Raw genomic sequence first — 27,954 nt, forward strand, 5'->3', positions numbered from 1 at the left:
AAGAGGCTGGGGGACTCAAGGACAGCCCTGAACTCTCACCCATGCTGGCAATGACTGCACAGTTCCCGTGTCAAAGTCTCTGGCCTCAGCCTAATTTCAGAAATGGGATTCACAAACTCAAGAGCAACCTGCTACTGGTTCATAAAGAATGCTTATCAATAACTGCTATTAGGACGTCTGCAAGCTTTCCAGCTGAAATAAGTATCTGCATCTTTCTACAAAATTGTCATTCCCTCTGTGTCATGTGGCAGATCTGGCCTTTGCTGGCATTTGATCTTGCCAGTAAAATCTGCTGCTGCTCGGTATAATAGTGAGAAAGACGTGTGAAAAAAAATTAAGTGCTTTATGAGTCAGAATTCTAGACTTAGCTCTCCTGTGAGCAATAAGCAATTTCTACTGCACCAGTGCAATTGGCGTGAATAAAATCATGCATCAATCCAACTGCAATTCCCTTTGCTGCAGATATACAAGTATCACAGAAAACTGGGAAAAAATATTCTAATAAGCTTTAGTGAATCTCACAAATTAACAAATGGCTTGTGTTATACTGTTACAGCAAAGAGACATATACCCTGTCCTAATTGAATATGTGATTAAGCATGCATTCAGAACCAGTGGAAAGTGGAAATGACCATGAAGACTTGGTGAAGAAGCATCTGCATTACGTCAAAGGAAGTAGTGGACTCACTGACCGTTATATTCTGTTCAGCCATTGAAGTAATAGATGACATGGTCATGTTATAGGATTGAGAGAAAAGTAAACTACAGAGAAAAAAAGTTGTTTTTACTGTCTGAGGGAGAAGGAGATTTCTGTGACGAGTAGTTTTGTCTCCTGCCATGCTGACAGCAGAGGTCATACAAACCCTCAAGCTTCTGCTCACCCCAGAAGAGGGGATCTTAGTCCAGACTGTACCTTGCTCTCAGCATAGTTAGTCACTGTGTGTTTTGTCTGTGCCCTAACCCTACTTATCTCACTGTTACTTCCTTCACAGGCTCTAAAGCTAGATTAGCCAAGGGATACAGGCAGCTGAAGAATTATTCTCTTAAATGGTCTCATTTATTAGATGCTACAGTATATTAACCTACTAGATGGAATCAGAAATTGAACATAGGCACAGAACCCATGTCTGCTATCTACAAAAAAAGTGGGCTAATGCAGTTTGGTTGCTATGGTGTAAAATCTGACATTAGGAACATGAAGACACATTTGCCTTTTTCTGGTACTTAAGATGATGGCTGGTTGATTGACTAATCCATTGGGTAGGGTATTGCACTGTTACCGAACAAGGCCCTTCCAGTGCACAAGAAATGGAAAGAGGCATCAGTTGCTGCTGAGAACATAATCAGGTTGCTCAGGTCTGAGTCCAGTAATTTAACTGTTCAGTCTTGGAGCATTTGAGCCAGTAATTCAGTACTTAATTCCCTTCTTTGAGTTTTTTTCTGACACCTTTTAGGTTTCAATATATTCTGATTTAGCAGATGCCTCAGTTTTGTTGAATTTGACTATATGCATTATCTAAGTGTAATAGATTCCTCCTTTGGAATAGAAAAAAAAAAACAAAACACACATGCAAGTAGAAGAAATAGGTTTATTTCCTTTTTTTCAGGTCGTTTTGTTTGGATGTGGACTTAAAGCTCACAAAAGGTACCATCTTAGTAGCTCTAGAATAAGAACCTCTCTCTCTGTTTACCCATTTAAAATATACTGCACGAAGAAAAACAGTATAAATTTCTCATATGTTGCTCCTCCTGCATGCTCTGAGCAAAACCAGGGAAGTTCCTGGTTAAAAGCAGAAAACTATTTATTTTCATTTCAAGCCTAGTAGCTGTCTTTTTGTTTACTCTACTGGATTTTGCATCATGCCTTCAGACCTCTCATATTTGGCATTGCTGCCTAGGCTTTCAATAAGACCAAGTTCATGCCACTGCTGCCACACAGCTTCCTGCCCATTCACATCAACCACATGTGAAGTGCACAGCGGCAGGATGACATGGCTGAAAGAACTATTACCCACAAGATTAAGATAAAAGTCATCTTAACCAGTAATGAATTCCCTAACCAACATTTACTTTATGGGAATAATGAAAGAAAAATAATTTCAGCAAATAATACATCGATTTGCCTTCATATCAAACACTCCTGCAAGCCCTTATGATTACTCACCTTTATTTCTCTCACGAGTTCCTCTACTGCTTTGTTCTCGCCTTTATTGCACTGTACATGCTCGTGGCTGCCCAGAAGATAGACCGTGTTTGTTGTAAAACACTCTGAACAGTTTTCAAGAGAGTTACACCCTTTTTGTAAACTCAGCAATAATTTACAATGAGATACTAATGACTAATAAAGTGTTAAAACAATAAATGATGTAATGAGCAGAACAAATGTCTGAAGAAAAGATGTGTATAGGCTTCATATGGATCCAGGACACTTATCAAAACGGAAGTCATTACAGGTCCGAAACCCGAGAAAGGAGGGTGTGCTGTGATCAAAAGGACATAAAGCAAGCAATAATTTCCCTTTCTCCTTCTAAATACTCTGAGGCTTTGCAAGAGATTATTTGAGGTTTTGAAGCAAAGCTTATGACTTGGTATAAACAAATGTCAGTGAAATGGCCAGTATCAACAAGTTGGTTTTCTTGTCTAGTAAAAGATTTGGAAAACCAAATCTTTTATTTCACTGACTTTGCTGTCTTCTCTCTCCACACTAATAGCAATCTAGAAAAAAAATCAAATAACTCTAATTAGGAAAAAAAAAAAAGGTCCTGTTGCTCATTCTACATCACAGTAGCATGAAGCTTGAGCACTTGGAAACACAAGGGCCAATTTGAAAGGTAAATTTTAATGGTATTTTCACCACTTCTTCCCACACATAGAGACATTATCCGTGTTTATTGCAGAATGCACTTTCCATGTGTAGAACTATTTTGGTGTTTAGCTATTCAACATCAGTGATGTTGTCAGGTACTTCAGCAGGGACCTGCAACAGAAAGGGCTTCTCCGCAGCCCTGTGTTGCCACCTAAGCAGCCACTGCGTGTCCCCTCTCCAGCATCCTAGTCTGCACTCGGATTAAGGGATTTTATTTCATAAATGAAGAGCTGAAGCACAAAGGGAAGAAAAGAGAACCTGTCTCTCTTCTGTTCCAGTTTGGCATCCCTACCCCATACATCACTCCTCCTCTCAGCTAGGGTCTGGTATGCCTCAGCCGTGACAGCTCTGGTTGTGCAGAAGCTGCTTTGCCAGCACGAAGCAGTCCCAAAGCCACTTCTGCAGCTTTTCTGCCACTTCTCAGAAAATCCCTGGGCTATTTGGGGGTTTTCCAGCACTAAGTGCTGAAGCAAAGCTTGCAGACAAAATGAGGGAGCAGCCCAGGCGGTGAAATAGATTGGGGAGACATGAGGGAAAGAGCACATCAGGCAGTCCCTCGTAACCCAGCAATCCCCAGCTTTAACAGTGGTTGCCACCATAATGGCAACTATTATTAAAAGAGCCCACAAGCTTCTCTTACATACAGTAAAAGACCATCAATGGAGAACAGCCAAAGGAGAAAAAAAAAAAAAATCAAGGAAGTGCAAAGGTAGTTCAAAGTTTACAGGTGATTTACTCCTTTACTGCTCATTTATGATGAGGCGATATGACATATTAGGCAACATTCTCATCCCCTCCAGCTGCAGGAGGGCCAGGAGAGCTGCCATCGCCTTCCCACCGGCTGCGGCACCACTCCAACACTCCTCGTGTGCTGCACAGGACTGGAAGGCAGGTGCTGACATTTCCCGTAAGAGGAAAAACGTCTTTCCACTGCCAAAACTAACAAAGAAACTCAGCTTCGAAGCAGTGCACATGGAAATTATTCTTCTTGTAGTTTACCTTTCTGTTCAGGTATGACTTTCTCCTGAGCCAAGAGATACCAGTTTACCCTCTCGGCATGAATCAGCCCTCACACATAACTAACTCAGTAACTTTCAGCAAGAAGCAGTGTTTAAATAAACATAACTGTTGATTGGTGTAATCCACTTTGTACAGCACAGAGATTTCCCACGTTTCCGCGGCAAGTCACGGGAGCGAGCCACCCCGACACGCCGGGGAGCCTCGGCGCCGCCAGCCCTGAGGGAGCATCGTCTGCCCACGGACACGGCCAAGGCAGCTCCACGCGAGGTGCGTCCGGCCAGCTCCGTCCCTCCGCCCTCAGCCCTCACCCCCGCCGGCGGGAGCGGCTCCCGCGACCGCGACGCCATCGCTGTGGGGCGGTGTCACGTCGCGCTGCCCCTCCCCACCCCCCCACCGCCGTGAGCTGCGCGAGCCGGTCACCAGGACAACCGGGCAACGGCCAATCGGCGTGCTCCTCCCGCGCGGGGAGGCGGGGGGGGGGGGGCCGTGCCCCCTCGCGCACCAATCAGCAACGCGCTGCGGGAGCGGTGGAGGGGAGGGGGGGAGGTGCGCGCGCGCCGTGCCTCTTTCCCCCCCCCCCCCCCCCTTCCCTTTCACCCCCCACCCCCCGAAAGCCGGCAGCCAATCAGCGCTCCGGAACCGAGCGTGAGGCGAGCGGGCCCGCGTGCCGGGCCGCCTATAAAAGGGGGGCCGGGGGGTGGGAAGCGCGCGGCTCGCTCGCTGCCGGCGCTAACGGCGGGAGGGCGCGCGCGCGGGCGGGCGGGCGAGGTGGGGGGGGGGCAGCGCGCGAGCTGCCGCGGCCGCCCCGCGCCATGAAGACCAAGTTCTGCAATGGCGAGAGCGACCCTTCTCCGCTCGGGCTCCTCCTCGGCTGCAGCTCCGGCGGCGGCGGCGGCGTCCTCCCCGCCCTCCCCGCCGCCGGGCAGCCCCCCTCGCCGCTGGCTCACGCCGACCCCGAGGGGAAGGACCCCGTCGCGGCGGGCAGAGGCGGGGGCGCCGCCACCCCGCCTTCTGCCGTGCTGCTGCCGCCGCCGCCGCCTGAGGAGGAGCCGCCGCTCGACCCCCGGACGCGGCGCAAGGCGTATCTGTGGTGTAAGGAGTTCCTGCCCGGGGCCTGGCGGGGGCTGCGGGAGGAGCAGCTGCGCATCAGCCCCATCAGGTCAGCGCTGGGAGGGGGGGCGGGGTCGCTGGGAGCCGGAGCCGCTTCCTGACGCAACGTGAAGGCTTTCCTCTTTGACTCTCTCTTTTAAAAAGAAAAAAAAAAAAAAATCTTCCTCTATTTGTTTTTCTGGGGTGCAGGCTCGCTGCCGCGTGGGGAGCGGCTGCGCATCCGCCTCCGGCTGTGGGGCATCCCCCGCTCGGCGCCCTGGGGCGGGGGGGGTGCGGCTGGCGGGGCCGGGGGGAGCCGCGGGACCCCCCCCCCCCCCCCCCCCCGGCCGGCAGAGCCTGGGGGGGCCGGGCGGCTGGTGCTGGAGCGCAACGGCAGCGCCTCGGCCCTGGGCCGGGGGAGGGGCCCGGACCTTGACGGGAAAAGTGGTGGAGCTGGTAGAAACCGCTGCACCGGGTACGCAGCTCCCTCCCGAGATAAAAAAAAAAGAGCCTTTTTTTCCGCGTGGTCTTGACCGTTTGAAATGCAGAAGTTAGCAGGTAAATGCGGTGTGTCGATAATGTGAATCATCTTTTATCATATATAGTAACAAGCACTTGTGACTCAGCACGCTGGCAGCAGAACTATGCAAGTTGGGGATGTTCTAGAAGCTTTGTGTAATGTGTTTGACAGCCTTACCGTCTTTGCGGAATTAAACAGTCTCGTTTTTTGAATAAGTCCTGTGTCCTAGTTACACCGGTGTCAGTTCAGAGTTTCATTTTCACAGGCTGTTTGTCTAGTGTCTTAGTGCTTGATCGTTCTACCAGATCAAGTGTAGAGTCACATACAGTTTCAAGTGATACGGTTGTCAGCTTTTCCCCTTGAGTTCAGAGTTTCCGTTACTGGCGTTTCTACTTTTGCCAATACATGAAATATATTAATATCTACCCCCAGTTAGCTAAGAGAGCATTAACTGTTGACAAAGCTCTCATAGATAAAAGTATAATCAAAACCCACTGTGCTCATTTCTAAATGTATTTTTAAAGCCTATTCAAAACTAGCAACTCATTGAAAGCCAGCGCAGGTAGTATTTGTATTTTTTAGATCATTTCTCCTCACCTGACATGACCATAATAAGTTTATGAAGGCAGAGATTTTTTAGAAGGCTGATACTGTTCCTAGACAGTAGACTGGGCTGATAATATATCTGTAATCTGATTTGCTTAATTCTGTTTTCATCCTTATTAGTGTGTACAGCTGACTTTGGTACTTATTTTCTAAAGCCTTAGGTTTTAGCACAGTTACTCTTGCATTCCTTGGAAGTGTCCCTTCTGGGACACCACATCAAAATGGTTTGATGGTTTCTGGATTGGGAGGAAGAGAGAAGGGCTGAAACTTAAGAATGTGTGAGATCATGCTACCTGGCAGTTGGAATTATTTTGTCAAAAGTCTTCTCACCACATTTATCTACAGAGAATGCAGCATCAATTCTATTTGCTGATTCTAGTTTCACAGAAGTCAAACACTCTGTGCATTCTCTAGTGTCTGTCAGCATTGCCATTTTGACTGCATTAGTGCAAATCCTGTCCATGAACAGCTGCTAGGTACATAATCTTAGGTATCGTAGGATGAAGGGGTGCATTTGGTCCTTACTGTTTGAGAGCAAAGGAATAGATTCGCATCTAATCAGAATGCAAGTATATAAGCATGTCTAATAGCTGTGGCTGTGATTTGGGGAAAGCTATGGGAAGCTTTGAAAATAAGTGACCTTTTGGGAAGGGCTTACCTTTAAGTAATTTGTAGTGGTAGACTGATAGCTTTATCTGTATAAGAGTGAGATAGGCCCTTTTGATCCTTAAACAAGCTGCTGAGACAACTGACCTTTCAGGAGAACAATACCTTTTATTAGACTCACATATGGATTTCCTTGATTAGAGGTAACTTTTGAAGTCTCAAGTGCATAAAACTGTAGTGAAACTTCTGTTTTATGGAGTTTAGCCTCAGTAAGATACTCCTGTTTGGCTGGAGAGGTACAAAAAAAATATAAGAGTTTCTGGGCTTTCGTGCACTGTATGCAGGCTGAGCATATATTTAAACAACATAATTGTACAGAGCTTTGAGCTCTAGTTGGGCATTGGTTTTTTTTAGTGTATTCCAATGTATTTAGTTCTTTAAGTATTGATATTTTCACCGAAGTCTACATGAGAGACTAGGAAAAGGTTGCAAATGTTTTTTTGAAAAAAAAAAAAAAAAACCTGTCTAGCACAGTTAAAATGAAGTCAGACATGTAGTTGGTATAACTAACCAATGTTCTGATTGCACCTGGAATACTCCGGCTTTGCTCTTCATTTGATATCCTTTCCATCTGTCTGGTTTTTTCTACCTTCATGGTTCAGAGTTACTTCATATCTCATGTCTCTAAACCTCCTTTTCTGGATGCCTGCCAAGCCACCTGGTTCTCTTCTGTCTTCTTTCCTGAGCATATTGTGCAGCTGCTGCTTTACCCTATTTTCTTGAGATTTCTCTCTTCTCAATTGTTGACTTTGACTATGTAGTCTGGCCCTTCTCTGTATCATCTCCCAGTAAATACATACACATTGTCTACTTCTTGGCAGCCTTTTTCTCCAGAAAGGCTTTACTAGTACTCTGCTGTGGTACAAGAGAATCTAGAAAAATATTTGAAAGAGCATTGAGAGGAGCGTCAGGTTAGGACTAAGTGCACTTTAGCCACTGCATGGATTTACCATTAATTCCTCGAATCAAAGCTCACTGCAAGGTAATAATAAATACTTGTGTGTTGGATGTTGTGAAAAACAGCATTACTTTGAAGGAAATCACAACATGACAGAGGTACTACTATTTAAATTCTAGAGTTACTGCAGTAAGTTATGTAGCATGCTACAAGTAAAATAAATTACTTTTTAAATCTGTGCTACCTCATCCCTTTATTACTACCTATGATATTTGGATGGTATCTGTTGAAAGCTCTCTTTAATGGTGAGCCAGATGAGTTTTTTCAGTAGAGCTGATTTACATTTGTTATACAAGTGCAACAAAAGTTTCGGTACTCTTTTCCTCTTATAGTAAAAAGTAGTAACACAAAAAATCTATTGCAGAAGGGAAATTTGAAAAGTTATTAATGAATGTATTAACAAAGACAATGCAGAAAGACAGTGTAGCAAAGAAAATGTGGGTAGGGTAGACTGGTGTTCTTAGTGAGCTACTACAAGAAACTTGGCTTCTCTGATCTAGCATCTATCTAGCTTGATAAACCTGTAAAAAACAAATGCTGTCACTTTTTCCTATAAGAACACTCTGTGAAGCAGTAATTGTATAAAAATCCAGCATGCTTGTAGAACTCTCTAAGAATGATAACATGAGACTTTAATCAGTGGATGCTATATCACAGGTATTGGGTTAAATCTTTGCAGCTAATCTTTATAGCTGCCAGCCCAGTGATACCAGCTCTTCATTAAAATTCAGGGGTTTATATTCACTTCATGGTTTTAAGCTTATTCTGCTGTTGTCTTGCTTGTTTGTGCAACAAAGTATGTCTGACAGGACTCCAGCACTGTTTCCAAGTCCTGAAGTCTACGTCTTAGTTGCCTGTTACATTTTACATCAGTTTGTTCATAGCTTGAGTTGTAATTTGGATCAGTAGATCTTGATGGTGAGCTATACATTAAGAAGCATGAAGCTGCCAGTTCTTTTTATCAAAGCCTTAAGCTATGAGTTAGATACTGTTGGAAAATTGTTTCTTATATTAGAGTAGATCAGTTAATCATACTAAAAGGATGATTAGTACACCTCTAACTTGTAGAAAATGAAACGTATGCTTGTCTAAGCTGATAAACTTGCATTTCTCTTGATAGAGGTGGCCTCAGCAACATGCTGTTTCAGTGCTCGCTACCTGATACCCTTGAGACAGTTGCAGATGAACCACGGAAAGTTCTCCTACGCTTATATGGTGCAATCCTGCAGATGGTGAGTACGTAGAGCACTTTGGGAGTGGGAGGGTTTCTGTAGCTTAATTGTAGTATGTTTGGAGATATTAATTTGTGGCACACTACAAGTGTGTGCTGCTTTATCGTTTTGGGAATGTGTTTTAGTGGTACTGGGGTAGATTGCTAGCTTAAAGCAGTTTTCTTTATAGTTGGTTATTGTCTAGAACTTAACACTCCTTTCTATACAGATCCTGACTGGTGTGTATCAACTGAAGGCTTATTTGCTGTCTGATTAGCAATGTTTTGTTTATGGTGTTAATTTTGGACTGTGGTGTTTCAGGAAAGTTATTAAAGTTTGCTTCTGTACAGTATGTAGGACTTTGGCATAACTAAACTGCTTAATTTTAATCTCGGTAGCATTTATGAATCTTGGAGACTAAAGTCGAGGGTTTTGTCGAACTTGTACAGTGCTCAAGTATTTTATTAGACCTCATGGTAATTGCGTTGCTGGAAAATTTGATCTATAGTGTTAGAATAAAAGTGAAGCACAAATATCAATACCGTACAGCCATCTCATTCCAAAACATTCTTTTCTAAATGTGTGATATGCCTTGTAGCTGGCATAGAAGCTTAAGCAGATGTTTGTAGAACTCTTCTAATGTTACTTTTGTTTGATTAGTAAAGAGTAAATAGCCTTGAAATTTGTCAAACCTTAAGAGAAGCAGTTGGCAAATCTGTTTCAAATTTTAAGGTTTAAAATCAAGAGTATTTTCTAAAGGTGATCTCTTCTAAAGCTTACAGGCTGTTACCATAGGACTGTACAGCAGACCTTCTCTTACCTGTTTCTGCTAGACACCTGATTATATTGTAAATAAATAATCGTAATATAAGTGTTTAACCTTATGAAAAATTGCAGCTTCATAAAATTACATTTGGATGTTGGCAATTGTTTCTATTTGACTTAGAAGGTCTTGTTTTGTTATCCATTAATTTGATATTTTTCAGTACTCTGTCACTTGCTTTGAATAACTGATCCAATATCTGCAGGAGATTGACTGTTACTGAAATTTCAGCCCATTCTTCCTGCTTCTGCTGCCTTGACCAAACTTACTGTTAAAAATCTCATTGGAAATTGTCACTTAACTGGCTTTAAAGTGTTCTTTTATTATACTATGAGGGATTAACTTTCCCGTGGTAGCAAACTTTACCAGAAACATATCAAAGATTCCAGTGGTTTGAAATATCATTAAATACTTGGCTACGCCACCATATGCGTGTTGGGAAAGTTAAACCATTAAACAAGAAAAATGTGTAGAAGTTCATTAATTCAAGATTAAATAGTCTTTCCTTTAGTTTAAGACAAACAAAAAGCCAAGTGAAAAAAATGGTGGTGAGAAACTTTGTTTTTAAAATGGCTCCTAGGGTTGATGAGAAGAATTTTTCAGAATTATTAATGTCTTCAATGTAATGCTGACTTAATATGTAGAAGGCTTGAGTAGGAACATGGGCTGTAAAACTGCTGTAGTGGTAGAACTTCTGTTACCCGAGAGCTGTGAAGAAATGTGGCCTTTCCCTTATATTTCAAAGGAAAAGTAGACTAGAATTTGGTTGCCCTCTTCCTCCCTTAGGGTTTTTTTAACTTGCCTTTTCTGTGCCCCTATCCACTGAAGAAATCAAAATAAAATTTTGGGCTCTAAAATCAGAACTAATTTGGTTTGAAAATTGAAAGTGTGTTCATAACTTTCTAACCTTTCTACTCTTGGTGTTGAAGGATCTTTTGAGATGTCTAACTTCCTTTATTTCCATAGTGGCAGTGAAATGACTGCTCTTGTTGGTGCAGTTCACTAAAGGTTAAGTAAGCAGAGAAAGTCCCAAGGTAAAACTTTCAGATTGCATTGAGGTTCACAATTTTTGTCGACAAACATTTGTCTCTTCCAGCCCCTCTACCTTATATGCAGATTAAAATATAAGCAAACTGTTTTATTGGGGTATTTTGAAAGCCTCACTTAGGATTCTTATGAATTTCTGGGTGGCATAAGCAGACTCTTATGACAAGCCTGTTAAGAGGGAGTAATTCGATATTTTTTTAGTAATGTTAGTAATTTTAGCTTAAGTTTAAAGCCCTATAGAAATTTAGGGGACGCTGTTTAAGTTAAGTTTTGAGACCTTATGCTAAAATCGTGACTGAATTCTCAATGACTTAATTGTAACTGCCACTGGGTATTAGTAGTTACCACTTGTTTGTTTGAGCCTTTGTAGCATGTTTTAACTCTTGTCCATTTTACTTTTTGTTGAAATTGGAGCACAAAACAGTGATATCAGCTCTTCTTATTCCTTTACTGTAAATACTATAGGTCTATAGCAATCTGCACCAAATTATTGTACGTACAGAAGACAAGTTTATGTTAAAATTTTGAATAGGAGTGAAAAAAGATACCTGATACTAACTTAATGAATGATACTGGCCCCATAATTCTTTGAGCCACCTTTTAAAGGAACCTTTTTTTGCTGTTTGAAAATAGCCCCAGTTTGCTTATTATGAATCTTGGAAGACACAAATGTCAGTACATGAAACTCATCCAATATAAACCATGCCAGTTGGCTAAAGCAGCCACACAGGGAAGGCTTTTTGCCTTCCTCTGTTATAGCTGATGTGTTTAAGCCAATTTTTTGTGTGCATGACTGTTTTGGGGGGAGTTGGGGGGAGATGAACTGAGCTGGCTCGGCCATTATTATGAATGGCTGCACTGGCATGGGTGTTTAAAAATCAAGGACTTCTCTTGAGTATATCCTTGAGCAGAACTTTTTTTTAAGACAAGTATTTGTGCTTGTGACAGGTTAAAGTACTAACCACATTAAAACGCAAATGTTTGAGGCACAATGCAGATATGTTCTACAATGAAAAATGGGAAATGTCTTACTCTGCTTCACTTATTCTTGCTCCAGCTTTCTTGATAAAATTAAAGGGGAGCATTGAAAGTAAAACTTTCTCATGGCAAAATGTCTTTAACTGTTGGCTGTATCAGTGTTATAACTGAAACAAAAGATTCTCCAACAGTATGCCGTTTAATGTCTGGACTTTAAGATTGGATTTCATATGCAGATCACTGTAGTGTTCCTACTTAAATTCAGAACAAGCAAAACTTCCCACATCTTAGAAATGCTGATAGGATTTCAACATAAGATAGCATCAATGGAAAAAAAAAAGCTTAAATTGAGGTGAATTTCTTTGAAGTTCACCTAACGAGGTAATTTGGGGATTGATTCCCATTCTTTTACACATGTCAAAAGACCCTTGAACTCTGATTCACTGGGGCTCTGTTACTTTGCAACAGCCAAAACAAAATCTTATATATAAATGAGGAAAACCAAACCAATATACCTAATGTTCCTCTCTGGTTTCTCAATTTCTACGTGAGCAGATGCAAAATAAGTATAAATGGTTGCCACAGTTCTGTGGTAAATCTTTTTCCATACCTGCCTTGCTGCCTTTTATTTTTTGTAACTAAATAAAATGCAGACTGCTGTGTAACTGTAATTATCAACGTCTTCTGTGGTTGTTGGTGTCCATGTCTGTTTGTAGCATGGAGTAACTACAAATCCCTGGCACTGGCAGACGGCTTGAAAGAAACCAAGCACCTCTTATGGGGATATATTTGTGTTGGGTGGAGTTAAGGGTATTCTGGGGGTAATGTACCACTTTAGTTGTATATGCATGTGTTCTCTGCTGCAGGCTTGCCCATGCGATCGTGCCTAGAGCACTCTGGTTTCCAGGTGACAGACACGATTCACGGTATAGTATGAGATCTCTGAAGTTGGAGCATTCTCTACAGCTTTCATTTTCTTTAGTACTGGATTTCATTGTTTAAAAATAAGGCTTAAGTTGCACCAGCTACTGTCTGTGCATCTGAATGTTTACATCAATAACAAATTATCAAACTACTGCCCCTTCCTTTCCTCTGCTCCCTCATAAGAGAATGGTAACTTGAAATGAAGAGGATTAGAGATGTCTTTGTGGCTTTTGTAGAGCTTGAACTAGGAATTATTCTTTACATGCTAGATTCTAGGTTTTCTAGCAAATTAGTATCAGTCCATTCAGGTCTGGCAGGGATCAGTGGTCGATGGCAAATTCTTAGAAGCAGAAATAGTTACTGCTGAATCTAAAGCTGTTTGTGTTCCCATACTCTGACACTCAAATTGATGTCTGCCAGCAGCTTCTGGAATTAAGAAAAGTTCCCTCTGCACAGATTGTCTATAGCCTCTCAGGTAGTCCCTTGTAATGTTGCAATTCCTTGGGATTTGAATTCCTGGGGATTTCTCTAAATCAAAGTACTGCAGTATTTTGAAGTCTTGAAAACTATTAAAGCTGAGTAAACTCAGGAAAAATAAGTTATAATGTAAGATTTAAATTTGTGGACAGAGCTAGGGGTTGTTTGGGGAAAAAAGTTGCAAGTTCTTCCTCTATACAGAATTTTCCAGCCAAGCATCATTTGGGACTTTTGATACATGGCTCATCTTCCAGCTACCAGAGAAATAAATTTGGGGTATTAGGGAGGAAATAACTCAATTTTCTGTGTCAAACTGCCAGATGTATAAACACTGGGCATCTGATCACAGATCAGATAATGTGCAGTGTCTCACATTCTAGGACTTTCATCATGTCCCTGGGGCTTCCTGCCTTAAAATCAATTTACATGATCGCAGAGTAGATTCTGTAACAACTTCTGTTGTCTCTGCACATAGCTGTCTTCTCTTACAAAAACTGTAGTGAGCTTTCATAATCTGCTTTGAGAATAAACCTTCCCACCATAAAAGCGTCACTGAACAAATATTTAAAGCAATCTTAAAGATATAGAAGACACATCCATTTCTAGTTAGTATTTCCATAGCGAGAGAGTGATTAAAAACCTCCAGCAGTTAAGTAGTCATTCTCTTATTTGGGTAATGAAATTCTCCTCATTGCTGTTGAAGTCAGTAAATTCCAGAATTGGATATGAGTTGGAGTGAGCTATTAGAGTTTATGGAAAACCTGAAGTTTAGGTTGATTTAGGCAAGAACACATAAGCAAATATGTAGATCAAATACCTCATTGTATGAGATGCTTCACTTTGAACCACTGTTCTCATAGGTGATTGTGCAGTCAAAAACTAGTCAAATCCTACCGCTTTAACATCTGTTGAACTCTTAGTTAAACTCTTAAACTTGTTACATAAAATTGCATCTTGTTTGCTTCATTCTCCATGACCAAATGTACTGGAGACATTCCTAATTCTGGGCTGAGTACGTGGCCACTTGTGAAGACCGATCCTCTCCAAGCTCCCATTCATAAATACAAGTTATTTACAAATTACTTTGTATTCATTCTCCTCTGGACACTAATGTTCCATGCTGAGGGAACAGAAAAGAGGAAGGGATGATGCAGAAGTCTCCTTTTCTGATGACTCTGCAGTACACATCCCTAACTGTCTCTTTCCAGTGGCACAGTAGATGCCATTAGGCTATCTCCAACACTAATTTGAGGTGGACTCTTAGAACTGGCTAGCTCTTTATGCAGTGTGACTTCTGGAAAGTGGATGCCAGTTCAGGTTCTAGGGAAAAGCCTAATCTGCTTACCTTCTGATGAACTGAACCATTCTGAGAGCACCATTAATCAGGAAAGACTCCTGGATGGTGAGTAACTTTCTGACTGTTCAAGAAAAATCTGTAAGATGAAAGAGTGGTATTGACGTAGGACATGCTTGTTCAGAGAAGCCCTTTGTAAATGACTTTAATACTATTGACTAGTTACGCACTTAGCTTTAGTGAGTATGTTTTGACTTTATTAATTTCCTTGAAAGGAATATAAGCTAATAGTAATTTTCATACTGTCTTGTTTTAAACTTATTATCCTAGTGGAATGGGAAGTACTTGCTGAAAGACCATCGATTCATGTTAACTATACTTCTTCTGTAGCTTCTGAAATACTGTAACTGCATAGCTTGTGTAAGTCATTAGCTTGTTGTATTGTACTTGAGGCAGCTGGTGTTGCTTAACTGTGTTCCATTAAGTTCATATTTCCACCCTTGTTTTGGACATGTTAGAGTTTGGAACAGAAAGGTATGCACACGGTTCTATGAATCAAATGGTTTTGTTCAGAAGGTGTAGATGCAGGCTACCTTTATGGGCCTCTAAAGCTAGTCTGGTTTAAACAGTCAACGGTGGAATTGCAACATAAATAGCAGCCACAAACTGTCACTAATTCTAAGCAAATATTTGCTTTCTCTTCTCCTTACCTTCAAGCCCTTTAAAGGACAAGGTTTTTATTACATCTTGAATTTTAAATGTGCAGCTCTATTAAAAGCATGTGCCATTGAAGGTTCAGTTGCTGAGGGTATGGTTTGATAGTCAGAAACTGCTTTATAATGACTGTTAACAATCCTAGCACAATACATTATGCATGGAATTTGTTAAAGTTTTGCTAGTATACTGCAGTTCTTACTGAGACATGTTTAGCTTACATGGGCCGCTCATTTGAAGAAAAATCTTTTATTTGCACAGCCACTGGTACATTGTACATATACCCTAGAGAGCATACTGTAAATAAGAAAAATCTAGTCACAAGAAATTTGGGAAATCAGGTAATAGAAAAAAGCAAGTGCTTTGCAAGCTTCATAACATGCCTCTTCTAATAGTCCTTCTAAGGATTTTGTGGAATTTCTCTATTGTGTCTTAAGTGCTTTAACTGCAAGAAGCATATCATCCCAGATGTCATGCAGAGGGACTTAATTTTCTCTTAATTAAAAATGTTCCTCTAAGCTTATGATACCTTGAAATCTTGTTTTGAAATACTAGGAAACAATAGAAACATACCTGAAAATCAGCTCAGGCAATTTACAGGAGTGGCTTGGTCTCAGTGGCACATCCTTTTGATTTCCAATTCTGGAATTGACATAGTGTGGTGGTCAGAGGTCAGATGGATACTAGTACTGTAGCTGTCACAGATCAAGACAGTGTTGAGGCATCTAGTTAATTGTAGCTGGCACTTCTACTCCCTTTGTTCTGGTGGTTGCATATTAATCATGTTAAATTTCATCTTCTCATTGTGTTTGCTTTTTCTCATTCATAGAGGTCCTGTAATAAAGGAGAGTCTGTACAGTCTCAGAAGGAAAATGACTTGCAAGTGAGTAATTACATTTGCTTGTTTCACAGAATTTTATAGAGGATAGATGAATGTGGTGATCCTCCTTGCTCTAAACCAGTAATTATTCCACCTGGTGTCCGGGCTGTATTTCTAGAAACCTTAAACAGTAACAAAAATCTATTTGCTTGTGGAAGTAGCACTATAATGTGAGTGTCTGTACATACTTTGGAAAGATTTAAGCATTCCACATTAAGGAGAAACACCCCCCCAGTTCTACTAGAAATGGTTTCTTACCATTTCTAACATTGGTGTCAGTACCACTATTTCTAATATTAGGCTCTTTAGTCGAGGAGGATCAGTACTCTGCTTTACCTAACCCCTGTTTTCTGAGGAAAGTATATGAAGAGGAAGAGAACTTTCTCTTGAACACAAAGTGTTTCTAATTAGCATTGTGCTTGGATCATCTGTCTTCTGCAAACTTTAAAGTTCTTGCATTTGGAAGCGTTTCTGCTCATGCAGCATAATGTTTAGTTGAATGTAATTTTTCATAGTCATCTGAACAGAACTGGGTAATTTAGGTTTCTACCCTGGCAGTATTTTTTTCAGTAAGGGATAACATTGCAGCATGTTAGCCAGATGCTTTGCTTGTTACATGCTATCACTTTTCAGCTCTGTAATGGTTTTGGCAGTGATTAGGGAGAAGTACATTTTAGTTGCTTGATAAGGGCTGATTTTTTTCCCCTTGTGTTTTCTGCCTATGGGAATGCCATCTGAACCAATTCAAGCATTTGTGCTTTTTCTAGTGAGTTGAAACTGGTTTTAAAATTTTTGTTGCTGAATGACTGCTTTTGAAGTTTTGTTGAACTTTCAGTTAAGTTTACTGGAACACCTTCAGTTGAACCAAGACTGAACTGAAAAATGTACTGGTTTGATTCCTTAGTTTTCTTGAAAAATGGAGGTGGCTTGATTTCTCCCTTGCCCCAATCCAGTAAAAGTTCCTGAAGTTACAAAAGAAAATAAAAATCCAAACAAGCCCCACCCTGGTGCTAGCAGCTCATACAAGATTTGCAGTACAGGAAGCAAGGTTTTGAACTTCAGAGCTGTTTTTTGCCTCGACATATTGATTCTGTGCTGATAGGTTCTTGTTTTCCGCTATTAATCACACGGTGATGGAACCTCGCTGTTGGATCGGTGTACTCAAAATTCCTGTCAGGATGGATTTGTTAATTTTCTTGAGTGTAGGTAAAAATTGTAGGTAGGCTTCATCAGATGAGTTAATGTCATCCTTTGGAGAGAAGGATAACGTGGGTAATCCCAAAATGTTCAGGATCACTAGCAAAAGCATTGTAGCTGTTCTGAGCTGACAACTGGGACTAGAGGTGATGTGATAGTCTTCTGTCAGTTTGTAAGGTCTTTTAACAGGGATTATCTGGTTTACCTTGATTTTTTTTTTTTTTTTTTGTTAGGGGTAATTTACCTCAAAATAGTACTATTTCCTATATCTTACAGTAAGCTTTTTGCTGAAGCAAGAATAAAGCAGAAGCTTCAGTTCAGCTGAAGTATAGAAAGGCTTTTGATCTCTCTTTGCCTGAATGGGAATTGTATACTGGGAAAGTCTTGTAGAGAGTGTTTATAATTCTTAAGTTTGAAATGCAGCATTCAGCTCTAAGTATTCATTTAAAAGTGAGTGGTCAAATCTCAAGAAGCTTGTTTTAAATACAAGTGCTCATGGTTACGTCTGTTTGATTAAAATTGAGAACTTCAGAGCTTAAAACAGGCTGTTTTGGCAGTGTAAGTATATTGCAAAGTATTTGAAGGCATTGAGATATACATAATTTACTTAGTGTTTGATCCTTTATAAAAAGCAAATGTTTAACTGAAGAGTTAGATACCTAGATTTGTTCAGTGTCCGTCTGAAGCATGCTGTAGAATTTTCTAATGTCCTTACTAGTCTATTTACACACCTATACTTGACAGTAGCATATGGAGTGGAGACTTTAAAAAGGTCCATCAGGTATTATGAAAGAGGAGCCTTTGTGCCCAAGATACATAGATGGTATTACTCCAGGGCTCTCGTTAGACTGATTCTTAGGTGACCGTTCTTCTACAGCAGAGGAACTTCTTTTGGTGCTCTAAATTCTTGTCTTAAGAGTTAGGCACCAGAGCATTCAAACTTGAATATTCTTATACTACTGCTTTTAGATAATATTTATGTGTGCTTTTTAATCTTGAAGCAGTTCTTTCAGAGAGATGCAGCCATCCTTGTTAACACTAACACAGAAGTTCACAAACTTCCAGTCATGTAGTTGTGGATTATCTGAAGATTCTAGGTTTCTAAGCATGCCTTAAAGGACTAGGGCTAGGCAGACATGTGGCAGAAGTAACCCAGAAGCTCACTGTTGAGTAATTGGAAATTTCACTATTTCTGGTTGTCACTTCTGATGCATTAAGTGACCTCCTAATGAAGAACACTTCTTTGGCACTTGCTGTTAATCCCAAGTATCATGAGTTTGTTTCGCAGTAAAATGTGAAAACAAAGAACTGACACCTTAATGGGAGCAGCCAACAGGATTGCTGTAATCATACTTTTAAAACACCCTGGTGTACCAGGCACGGACAAATTGGATATCAGCTAATGGAGTAGACATTCGGTAACTAGTATCTAATTTGCTTTTGGTGCTTGGCTTTAGGCTTCGGAACTGAACTGGAAAGTTCGGATCTGTGGTAGTGAGGGCATGTGAAATGATTAAAAGTACATATTTTTGGTGCATTAGTTCTGCTTGAAGGAGTTCAGATAGTAAAAGTGGAGGGCATGGATACAATACATTCATATGCAAATCATCTTGAACTCTCAATTGATATTCTTGATGACTCTCTTACATTTTATTGAAGTTAATGCTTCAGAACATACTTGAGTCTTTCCTACACTTCAATAGGAAATGCTAGAATTTCTTGAAGATGCCAGATGAATAAGGTATGGGCCAGTAATAGAATTAAATTATCAGTGGAACTGCCTAGAATGTACTCAAGAGTGGAGCTTGTATAGAAAGAATTATTCACTGTCTGAGACTGAAGGGACTGCAGTAACACAAAAGGCTCTGTAGTCTGAAATATGAGAGCTTTCTTAATTTTGTGCTCTTAATTCTTATGCTTTTCAGTGTCATGGGTTAGACTTCAAGATGAGTTGGTCAAAAGTAGGCAGCGGCTTAGCAGATCTCTAGGATTTTAGTTCAGCTGGATTCTGGTTAACATAATTGCTAGAAGTAATGATTTATTCTGTGGCTTCTCTGTTTACTTACAACTAATCTTACCCATCAAGCAAGCTGTACTTCAGTGATTTTTAACTGTATTTGAGGCATATTTCATATTTCTATTTTTGAACTTTCGTATTAATAACCTGTCTGCTTGTGATTATGGACTGAGTTTGTTGATATAAGGAAAAGCCTGAAAAAAGTTTGTGAAACTTGAGGCATGTTTGGAGGTAGAAAAGTAAGAATGTTTATACACACACATGTGCTCCTTAGCAGGAGTTTAAATAGAGGGAAGACCTAAAATGTGCTTAATGAAAACACATTCTAAGTCATTATTCTAAATGAAAAATTGGGTAGTTGTCGTTCACTTCATTCACTTGCATAGTTAAAATGTCCTTTTGTGAGGCAGGGTTCCAAAGTGTGTTAAAATAGCCAAGGATAATATTTATAGTTCCTGTGCTGTGCTTTGGTAGGATAAACTTCTTCAGGAAATGAATTTGCAGAGTTCCCACATATTAGGGAGGAGAGGGTGTTTTGGTTTTTGCATAGTTTTCCTGTGACCTGGCCCACCAACAGTACCTGTTAAGTAATACAGATTTTGTACCACAGTTTTAAACTTGAAAGCAAAATATTTGTATTGCTCCCATGCTAACTATGAGTTGTTATTAGTCAAGAAACTTTGGTTAGTAAAATATTGAGTCTTGTTTTTAAAGCAACTCTAAAATTTCTCACTCTGTACCGGTTTAGATGTTGTGCACGCTTAAGTTCATTTCTGTGAAAGCACCAGCTAATGCTTTAATTTTTTTGTAGGGGGCAGAAGCCATGGTTCTGGAAAGTGTTATGTTTGCCATTCTTGCAGAGAGAGCTCTTGGTCCAAAGCTGTATGGAATCTTTCCGCAAGGGCGACTGGAGGAATTCATTCCTGTAAGTCCTGTTCATGATTTAGTGGGCTGCTGGTAGCTATTTTAATTGATCGTGACAAGAAGGTCTCTGGACTGCTCAGAAAAGCAGGGATGTGGGAATGGAATACTTGGCAGCCTGTAGTAATTGCTAGCTGTAATTTGATACAGTTACAGTGGGTGTTGGAGAACCCAATTATAGCTCTTGCCAGGGAGATACCAAAAAACTCTTCAGCTGCGGTAAAGACTAATAAATGAAGATAAAAAGCCTGTTAGATACCAAACATACCATTGGAAGCTATGGAGTAACGCTTTCTTTCAAGAGCAGAGTTTTTTATGTTTTTAAATCTTTATACCCAATCTACTTTGAGGATATTCTTAGTGTGAGATGTGATATTCCCCAAGTCTTGATCTAGAAGAGAATTGACTGTCATAAGTAAGTTGGGCAGGCTTTTCCAAAGACAGCAATTTTATAAGTTCATTTGGGATGAAAAAATTATATTGTTGAGTGCTATGCTAGTATTTTATACTATACTATATAGAGACTAATGCTAGTGTTCGTATTTAACCGCACTTTTGTAATTAATCAGTTAATTGTATTCTATTACAGAGCAGGAAACTAAGTACTGAAGAACTAAGCTTACCTGACATATCTGCTGAAATAGCTGAGAAGATGGCAAGATTTCATGGCATGAAAATGCCATTTAATAAAGAACCTAAGTGGCTTTTTGGAACAATGGAAAAGTAAGTTATGTAATGCTTTAAAGCCTGGAAAAAAGGTGACCTGTTGTAATTTCGATAAGCAGATTGTTCTTCCTGAATGCCTAAGAGCACAAGCTCTCACTATACCCAGAAACTGTTTCATAGTTACTTTAGGAACTTAAATTACCTTGAGGAATAGTAACATTTTCTTTAACTCTTTTAACTTTCTTCATTTTTAGTTTAAATGGTATCTTCGTATGAGAACTAATATACTTAGTCACAAATGCTGTACTATTGTCTCTATTTTTAACAGATATCTAAACCAAGTGCTGAGGATTAAATTTACCAGGGAATCCAGAACTAGAAAACTGAATAAACTCCTCAGTTACAATCTCCCCCAGGAAATGCAAAATCTAAGGTAGGCTTATTTTGTCTACCACTATGTTCCAATTTGCCCAGTTTCAGTATGAATTTGTATACTTGTTCAAGCACATTAGACAGTATAACACCCTATATTCGTTTTACTTTACAAGTTGGATTGGTTTTGGTTCTGTAACCAACCTGAGTCTCATGTAACTACAAATTGATACGATCGATTGCTGATCTTGCTTGCTGATCACTGAAGTCCAACTTCATTGTCTGGGTCTTGGGCTCCAAACTGAGAAAATAAGGTCTTCCTAGAAATAAGTAGCACTTCAAATTCTTACAATAAAATCCACTTGGAAGTGGAACTGAACTTAATGATGTGTTACTTACAAAGTATTGCTGTTTTCTAGAGCTATGCTTGAAGCTACTTTCTCACCAGTCGTATTTTGCCACAATGACTGTCAAGAAGGTAAGCTGCTAATATTTCATGACCTTGGTCAGTGATGCAGTATTAAGTCTTTTCTGGTCACTTGTTTGCTTTCTGAGAGGTAGTCACGTTACTAATGTACTGCCTTGGCAGCTGACCTGAAACAGCAGCCTGTGCACTCCCAGTGTGCAGCAGCTGCAACAACACGTGCATTGGTTTCAGCAACCTGTCAGGCTAATAATGTCTGGTATCATAAGTGGATTAAGCCAAACATGTACACATGTTCTGTTAGTACAGGTCAGTTGATGGAACCCTTGGGTGTTTTCTGTTAGGACCGTACCTTTCTTAGCTGTCTGCAATATACGTGATCCAGTTAAGTTATATTTCAGTCCCTTTAAAAGAAAGCTACTGAAAAATTACAGTGAATGGTGAAAATGGAGACTAGGGTGGTTTGACTCAACAGTTCTCAGCTTGTACTGGTAAGGAAAACATCCACTTTTTTTGGTGGTCTTTTTCTGGGAGTCATGGAGGGAATAATACTTTTTCTGAGCCAGTTCTCTAAAGAGATGAAAAGGAGGTGGGGCTGAAGATGCTGGGCATGCTGTGTTCGTGCTCCCTACCACCTGCACAGTGGGTAAGCTGGGCTGAGGTGGAAGGATGCTATACCAGGACCGTGTGCAGGGCTGTTCTGTTCTCAGGAGCCCCAGTCAGCGAAGGATGAGGAATTGGCCTGGAAGAGTATTTCCCTGGGGGATATAAAGATAGGGAGCATGCGGCGAGAAAGCCACTGATCTGAGAACTGAAGGGCTAGCTCAACAGTGGTGGAGTTCAAGGTCTCATTGCTGGTGTGGCAAGGTGCAGTACTGGAGGAGTCAGAGCATCTTAGGGCAGGGGCTAAGTTGCCAAGACAGGCGTAGCGAAATACTGTGCTTGTTCTATGGGTGCAAGGGTATGGCATAGAGAACAAATGTACCTGTGGAGAGGCAACAAACTGTTGCAGAAACTAAAATGACTAGATTTATTTACTAGTTGGCACTTAACAGAGGCAAACTTGATGACTTTCAGGTGAATTGTAGTGGCAAAGTGAATTAAAAGACAGAAAGCAACCCCCCTGCTACAAAGGAAAAGGTTGAGCTGTTCTGTAGGTACTGGTTATGCCCCATATTAGAATTGCAGTGATCAGTTTGTGGCTTTCAGGCTGCTGAAAAACAATTCCTGTCCCAAGTGGTGTGTGATCAGTGATAGTGCTGTGCAGGTATGAGATGCTGCATAATTTTGAGCTGTGGAAAGAAACAATTCAGCAAAGGCTGCTAAGGCTGATTGTGTCACCTGAATTAGCTGCAAACTAAACATTTGAGAAGCAGGACCCTTAGGAGAACAAATCTACCTCTGCTTGTACAGAAGAAAACTTTCAGCTTCACAGGGCTTATAGTGTGTATCTCAACTTTCAATGAGCTGATATACAGGCAGTGTAACTTGGCTTTTCCTGTCATTCTTCTGCACGGATGTAAGGGATAACTGGGATTCTGAGCAATGTTTCTTAAGGTACAGTACTGCTTTTCCATAGTTATCCTGGGACTTTATTGAATATGGTGTATTATCTTAATTTTCAGGTAATGTCTTGCTTCTGGAAGGCAGAGAGAATTCAGAAAACCAAAAGCTGATGCTCATTGACTTTGAATACAGCAGCTATAATTACCGGCAAGTCACTTTATTTCCTATTCAGCAGGAAGTTGTATTACTTTCTGCATGCTGCAGTGAGAGCAAGTGCTGCACTGCTGATTGTCTATCAATTCTAGTGAAATGTGTTCTGCTCTTAGTGGTGGACAGCAAGTATAACTAGTCAAAGCAGTTCTGGTCCTGATGGCCTTGATTATAGACATATGGCAGAGTCAAAGTTGTCGAGCTTCTTGGTTTTCCAGACCAGAGGGTTTGTTTATGCCCAAATAGCTTCTTGCTTGCATGTCAAAATTTCTTGCTAGTGGGTAGATGAGGTGAATGATAGATAGTGTGTTTACATATGTATGTAGGGCAGGTTTGCTTTTGCATTTCTTCAGCTCTCTCAAATGGCTTTCTCATCTGTGTAGATGAGTAATCCTAGGTTTTTTCACTACATGGTTACACAAAAAGCTTTCTGTTCTTACCTCAGTCATCTAGTACCTGTGAGGATGATCAAAGTGTGTGGAGTCATTGGGATCATTAAATGCTAACATAGCTGGAACATAATGGAACCCTGAATTCCAATAATGTAAAAGTGGGAGTTAAATACTTTGACCCCTTTGCAATAATACTAATGTTAAGAGATGCATGTGACTTTGTGCTGAGATGTAGTTCATACTCAAGTAGTGTAACTGTCTCCATTGGTATAAAACTTGGTAGCAAAGTCTAGTATTTTAACGTAGCTGGTAGCTTTCTTCTTAACTGCTCATCTTTACTAATTGATTTTAACTTGCAAAAAAGTGTTATTCTAGTCATCAGTTCTCTACCTCCTATAGCAAAACTGCAGTAAGTTCTAAGTAGCCTTGTGCTTTTAAACTCAGTTTTAGGTTTGCTTAAACAAAAACAGCTTGCTAGTATGCAGATTCTGAGGTACTCCATCTTTGTCTCTTCTCAGAGGATTTGACATTGGAAACCACTTCTGCGAATGGATGTATGATTACACATATGAGAAATACCCATTCTTCAAAGCTAGTGCTCTTAAATATCCTTCAAAGAAGCAACAGGTAGGCACATAAGACATGATTGATTAAATGCCAGTGTCCACAGACTTCAAATCTTAACTCTTCCTCAATTCTGTTTTGGACTTACTCTATCCCAAGACCTTTCCTCTGTGACTTCATTAAATGTAACACTTTCTGTAATCCTGACTAACTTTGCTTTGACAATCATAGAAACTTCATAATAGGTATTCAAGATAGAATATTTACCACGTGCCCCGGGTAGCTATCCACCAAAGTCCAGTAGCTGTGGACTGCAGCTGTGAAATTAGTTGGTAGTAGCAAAACGTTGTCTGTTGTCCTAATATTACAGCTTGTCTTAAACCAGACTTCCAAGCAGTTAGCAGAACCACCATTAATCTTAAAGCTAACTCCAGGACTGTCGATGTTCAGAACAAATAGCATATTAAAGGGCTTGCCTACTTCTGAAGGAAGCAAATGTCCTGAGACAGAGTTTCAACTCTGCTTACTTGCCTTCCAGCTTCATTTTATCTCCAGTTACCTGTCTGCATTCCATGATGGCTTTGAAAATCTGAGCAATGAAGAGAAGTCCAAACTAGAAGAAGAGGTGTTGATGGAAGTTAACAGGTAACCTGTCTTTCACAACTGTATCTTGAAACTTCTGCTGTGATACCTATACATGTATACCTCACTGGGTGGAGAAACTTCAGTCAAGAGAGATAAGCTATTTTTGTGGCAAAGAAAAATGTCCATTGTAACCTTTAGCTATGTGGTATACACTATTAGTGGAGTAAACAAAATACTACTCCATGGGGAAGTTAATGGGAATTATTTTTTATAATGTCATACTGGAAGAATAAGTGTGGACATCCCCTAACTAGGGAATACTATTCTAACAGGATATTGAAATCAGGTGTTATGACTTAGCTGGGTGTTTCAATAACCATAGCCTTGTAATTTCAGGTTTGCCCTTGCATCACACTTCTTCTGGGGTCTGTGGTCTATTATACAAGCAAAGATCTCATCCATTGAGTTTGGTTACCTGGTAAGTTATTTAATCATAGTTTCATGTAAATAAAACGTATACTTTAAGTAACCTGAGGTACATTATCAGAAAGTAAATGAAATGGCCTCTCACATCAAGTAATATCTTTTAAGTGGAGTAAAACTTCTCAATCAATTTGTTACTAGTTTGTGCTCTTTCCTTAAGAATGTAAAGAACATCTATGATCATAAAAACTTCAGAAATTCTTCCCATTGTTAGGTAGAGAGACTATAGCCTTATGTCAGGCCTCACAGTGGGATGAGGCCTCGCACTGAAATATTCTGCAATAAGAGATCCTGTGCAAGAGGGAGGGTAGCCTGTAGTAAGTCTGAATTTGGAAGCTGAGTAGTCAAAATGCACATGTAACAACACGTTGGTGTTCAGTGTGCAACAATGTCAATGCCAGGTAGCTGCTTGTACTTGAGAAACAAATCAGTCTCACTCTTGATACGTGTTTAGTATACTGTGAAGTGACACAACTGTCAGGTACACTGAAGATCCTGCAGGAAGTGATGCAGAAGCCACCTGTTTTCAGTGAAATCCTGACCTTTTTAGCTCCTGTTTTTTCTGACGTGCTGGCAGCAGCTAACAGCATTAGAGTTGAAGTAAGATGGGAGGGAATTTTAAGAGGCCACAGCACCTCTGGAGAGATGATTCTCGCAAGTAGAGCTCATGAATGCATTGAGATGGTGGATTAGGAAGGTAACACAGTTAATACCTTCATTGTGCTTCCCCATCCAAAATAAGGAAACTCGGCTGTATTTACTGTGAGCACTGACTGTCCCTTACTTTTCCAGGAATATGCATTATCCAGATTCGATGCATACTTTGATCAGAAGAGGAAGCTGAAGGTGTGAATGTGGGAGGAGTGGCCTGTTGGTTACTGTACGAAGAGGGCAGCTGGACAGAACTTACACTGTGCTTAGGCTACTGTATCTCTAACGAAGGTGTCACTGAACTCCAGTTCCTTGGAACACAGGTGTACAGTACTGAAGACTATATAAAAAAAAGACTTGTTTACAGTTTCATAAATACTTGGAATGAGATTGGGAGGCAAAAGTAAAATACAACAGTGCAATATCTTTAAATCTTTTTGATCTAGAAGGTATTTTATATTATGGGAGAAGCTTACAATTAAGTGTCAATACCACATGCATCAGAGCAAACAGTATTACTGTGAGTACATTTTCGGGGGGGGGGGGTGTTGGCATTATGGTTTATGTTGTAAGCAGAGCAGTTGTAAAAGTTGATTCATTGTAGATGCTGCCTCTTGGTCAGAAGGAAAAGCGAAGGAGACAACTGTTAAACTGTGAAGTAGGCTTAAAATCTTACTGTGAGATTAGGTTCAACATGCCCCACGAACACTGTCTTCAGAGGTGCTGATACATTACACCACTCTAACCATAAAGCAACTAAACACACTTGAAAGCATACTGCTTTCAAGTGTTACCTACATATACATGAATGTTTCTCTTAAGCTGGTGTGCCTGTGAAGTGAAGTATGAACGAACTCTGAACTGGACATTCTGAAGGAGTTTGTTTTGAACTGTTCATTCCATGTCCTTCAAGAACATGCTTTAGCCCAGCCTGGTTGTCTCTTAACACGCTGTGTCCTGCACAAGGGATTCCTGTGGGCTGGCAGCACTGGGAAGAGTGCCTTGAATTGCTCTAGCAACTCCCCAGGTAACTGGATTGGCATTGACAATACTTGTAACTGGAGCCCATTTCTCTTCTTGTGTTGCCACAGTATATGGCTGTAAGAAATAGTAGAGCCAAAGACTGCGGAGAACACTTCAGGAAATTACTTTTTTTCTGCCCATCCAATGCTTATGTGGCTTGGGAGGTGCTTTTCTAGCACCTTCAATTTTCATTGTGTTCCAGCAATCGAGTAAAGTGGAGCGTCTTGTGGGGAACAATGATGTGTATATTGAAACTTGAGTGTAATCTGTGTACATGTCATCTACAGATTTCTTTAGATTTTTGGGAGCTCATTTATTTTGAATGTTATTTGTGCTTTCTACCACACTGTGTTATAAATAATAAACTTCTAAGTCTACCCTTTTCACTTGTATAGCAAATACTGTTTCAAGCAGCTGAAAAAATGTGCAGCATTTCATGTATGGTATAGCATAACTTGTAAGAGCTGTCATTTTATTCTCTAGTGTAGAGAGTAATTTTCCATACACTCCATTATTAATACCTTATAATAAATATAGAGCACTTAAACATCATAGTTGATATTCTTAAGTCTTCATTACACCTGCAGGATGAAATGGATGCTGTTTCTGTCCTTAATCAATCCTGAAAGTACTTTCTTGCTTCCCTTCAAAGGCAGACTAATTTAAGCTTTAGGCTCAATGCTGTGGGATATACCTTCTACTTAAATGTCTCTTAGCATTTATTATATAACTGAACACTAACGGAAAGTGTGGGAAGGAAAGGTGGTTATAGCAAGTGATGAAAAACAGACTGAAGATCAGTTTATCAAGTCTGTAGTTTTAGAGGTGGGAAAAGTTTTAAACACTTTGTCCTCTTAACTACCCTAAAAA

General features: G+C 40.3%; 1 protein-coding gene across 1 annotated transcript; it reads left to right on the top strand.

Annotated features, from left to right (window-relative positions):
- The first annotated feature begins 4,621 nt into the window (after positions 1-4,621).
- CHKA (choline kinase alpha) lies at positions 4,622-27,638 on the top strand. Its single transcript, XM_042784863.1, has 12 exons — positions 4,622-5,045; positions 8,846-8,957; positions 16,023-16,076; positions 20,099-20,212; positions 20,798-20,931; positions 21,203-21,307; positions 21,666-21,724; positions 23,296-23,383; positions 24,297-24,405; positions 24,881-24,987; positions 25,324-25,405; positions 26,203-27,638. Exons 1-12 carry the CDS (start codon positions 4,699-4,701, stop codon positions 26,260-26,262), a joined length of 1,371 nt encoding a protein of 456 aa, XP_042640797.1. The 5' UTR covers positions 4,622-4,698; the 3' UTR covers positions 26,263-27,638.
- Positions 27,639-27,954: the final 316 nt, after the last annotated feature.

The sequence above is a fragment of the Tyto alba genome, unplaced genomic scaffold (assembly GCF_018691265.1).
Source record: "Tyto alba isolate M040663 unplaced genomic scaffold, T.alba_DEE_v4.0 Super-Scaffold_8, whole genome shotgun sequence".
In the NCBI taxonomy this organism is placed as follows: Eukaryota; Metazoa; Chordata; class Aves; order Strigiformes; family Tytonidae; genus Tyto; species Tyto alba.

Bases quoted from the DNA above. Each gene is read 5' to 3' on its own strand.
- CHKA (XM_042784863.1), top strand. From the start codon at position 4,699: ATGAAGACCAAGTTCTGCAATGGCGAGAGCGACCCTTCTCCGCTCGGG. The intron at 21,725-23,295 runs GTAAGCTGCTAA...CTTAATTTTCAG, and splicing joins CCACAATGACTGTCAAGAAG to GTAATGTCTTGCTTCTGGAA. The intron at 23,384-24,296 runs GCAAGTCACTTT...GTCTCTTCTCAG, and splicing joins TACAGCAGCTATAATTACCG to AGGATTTGACATTGGAAACC.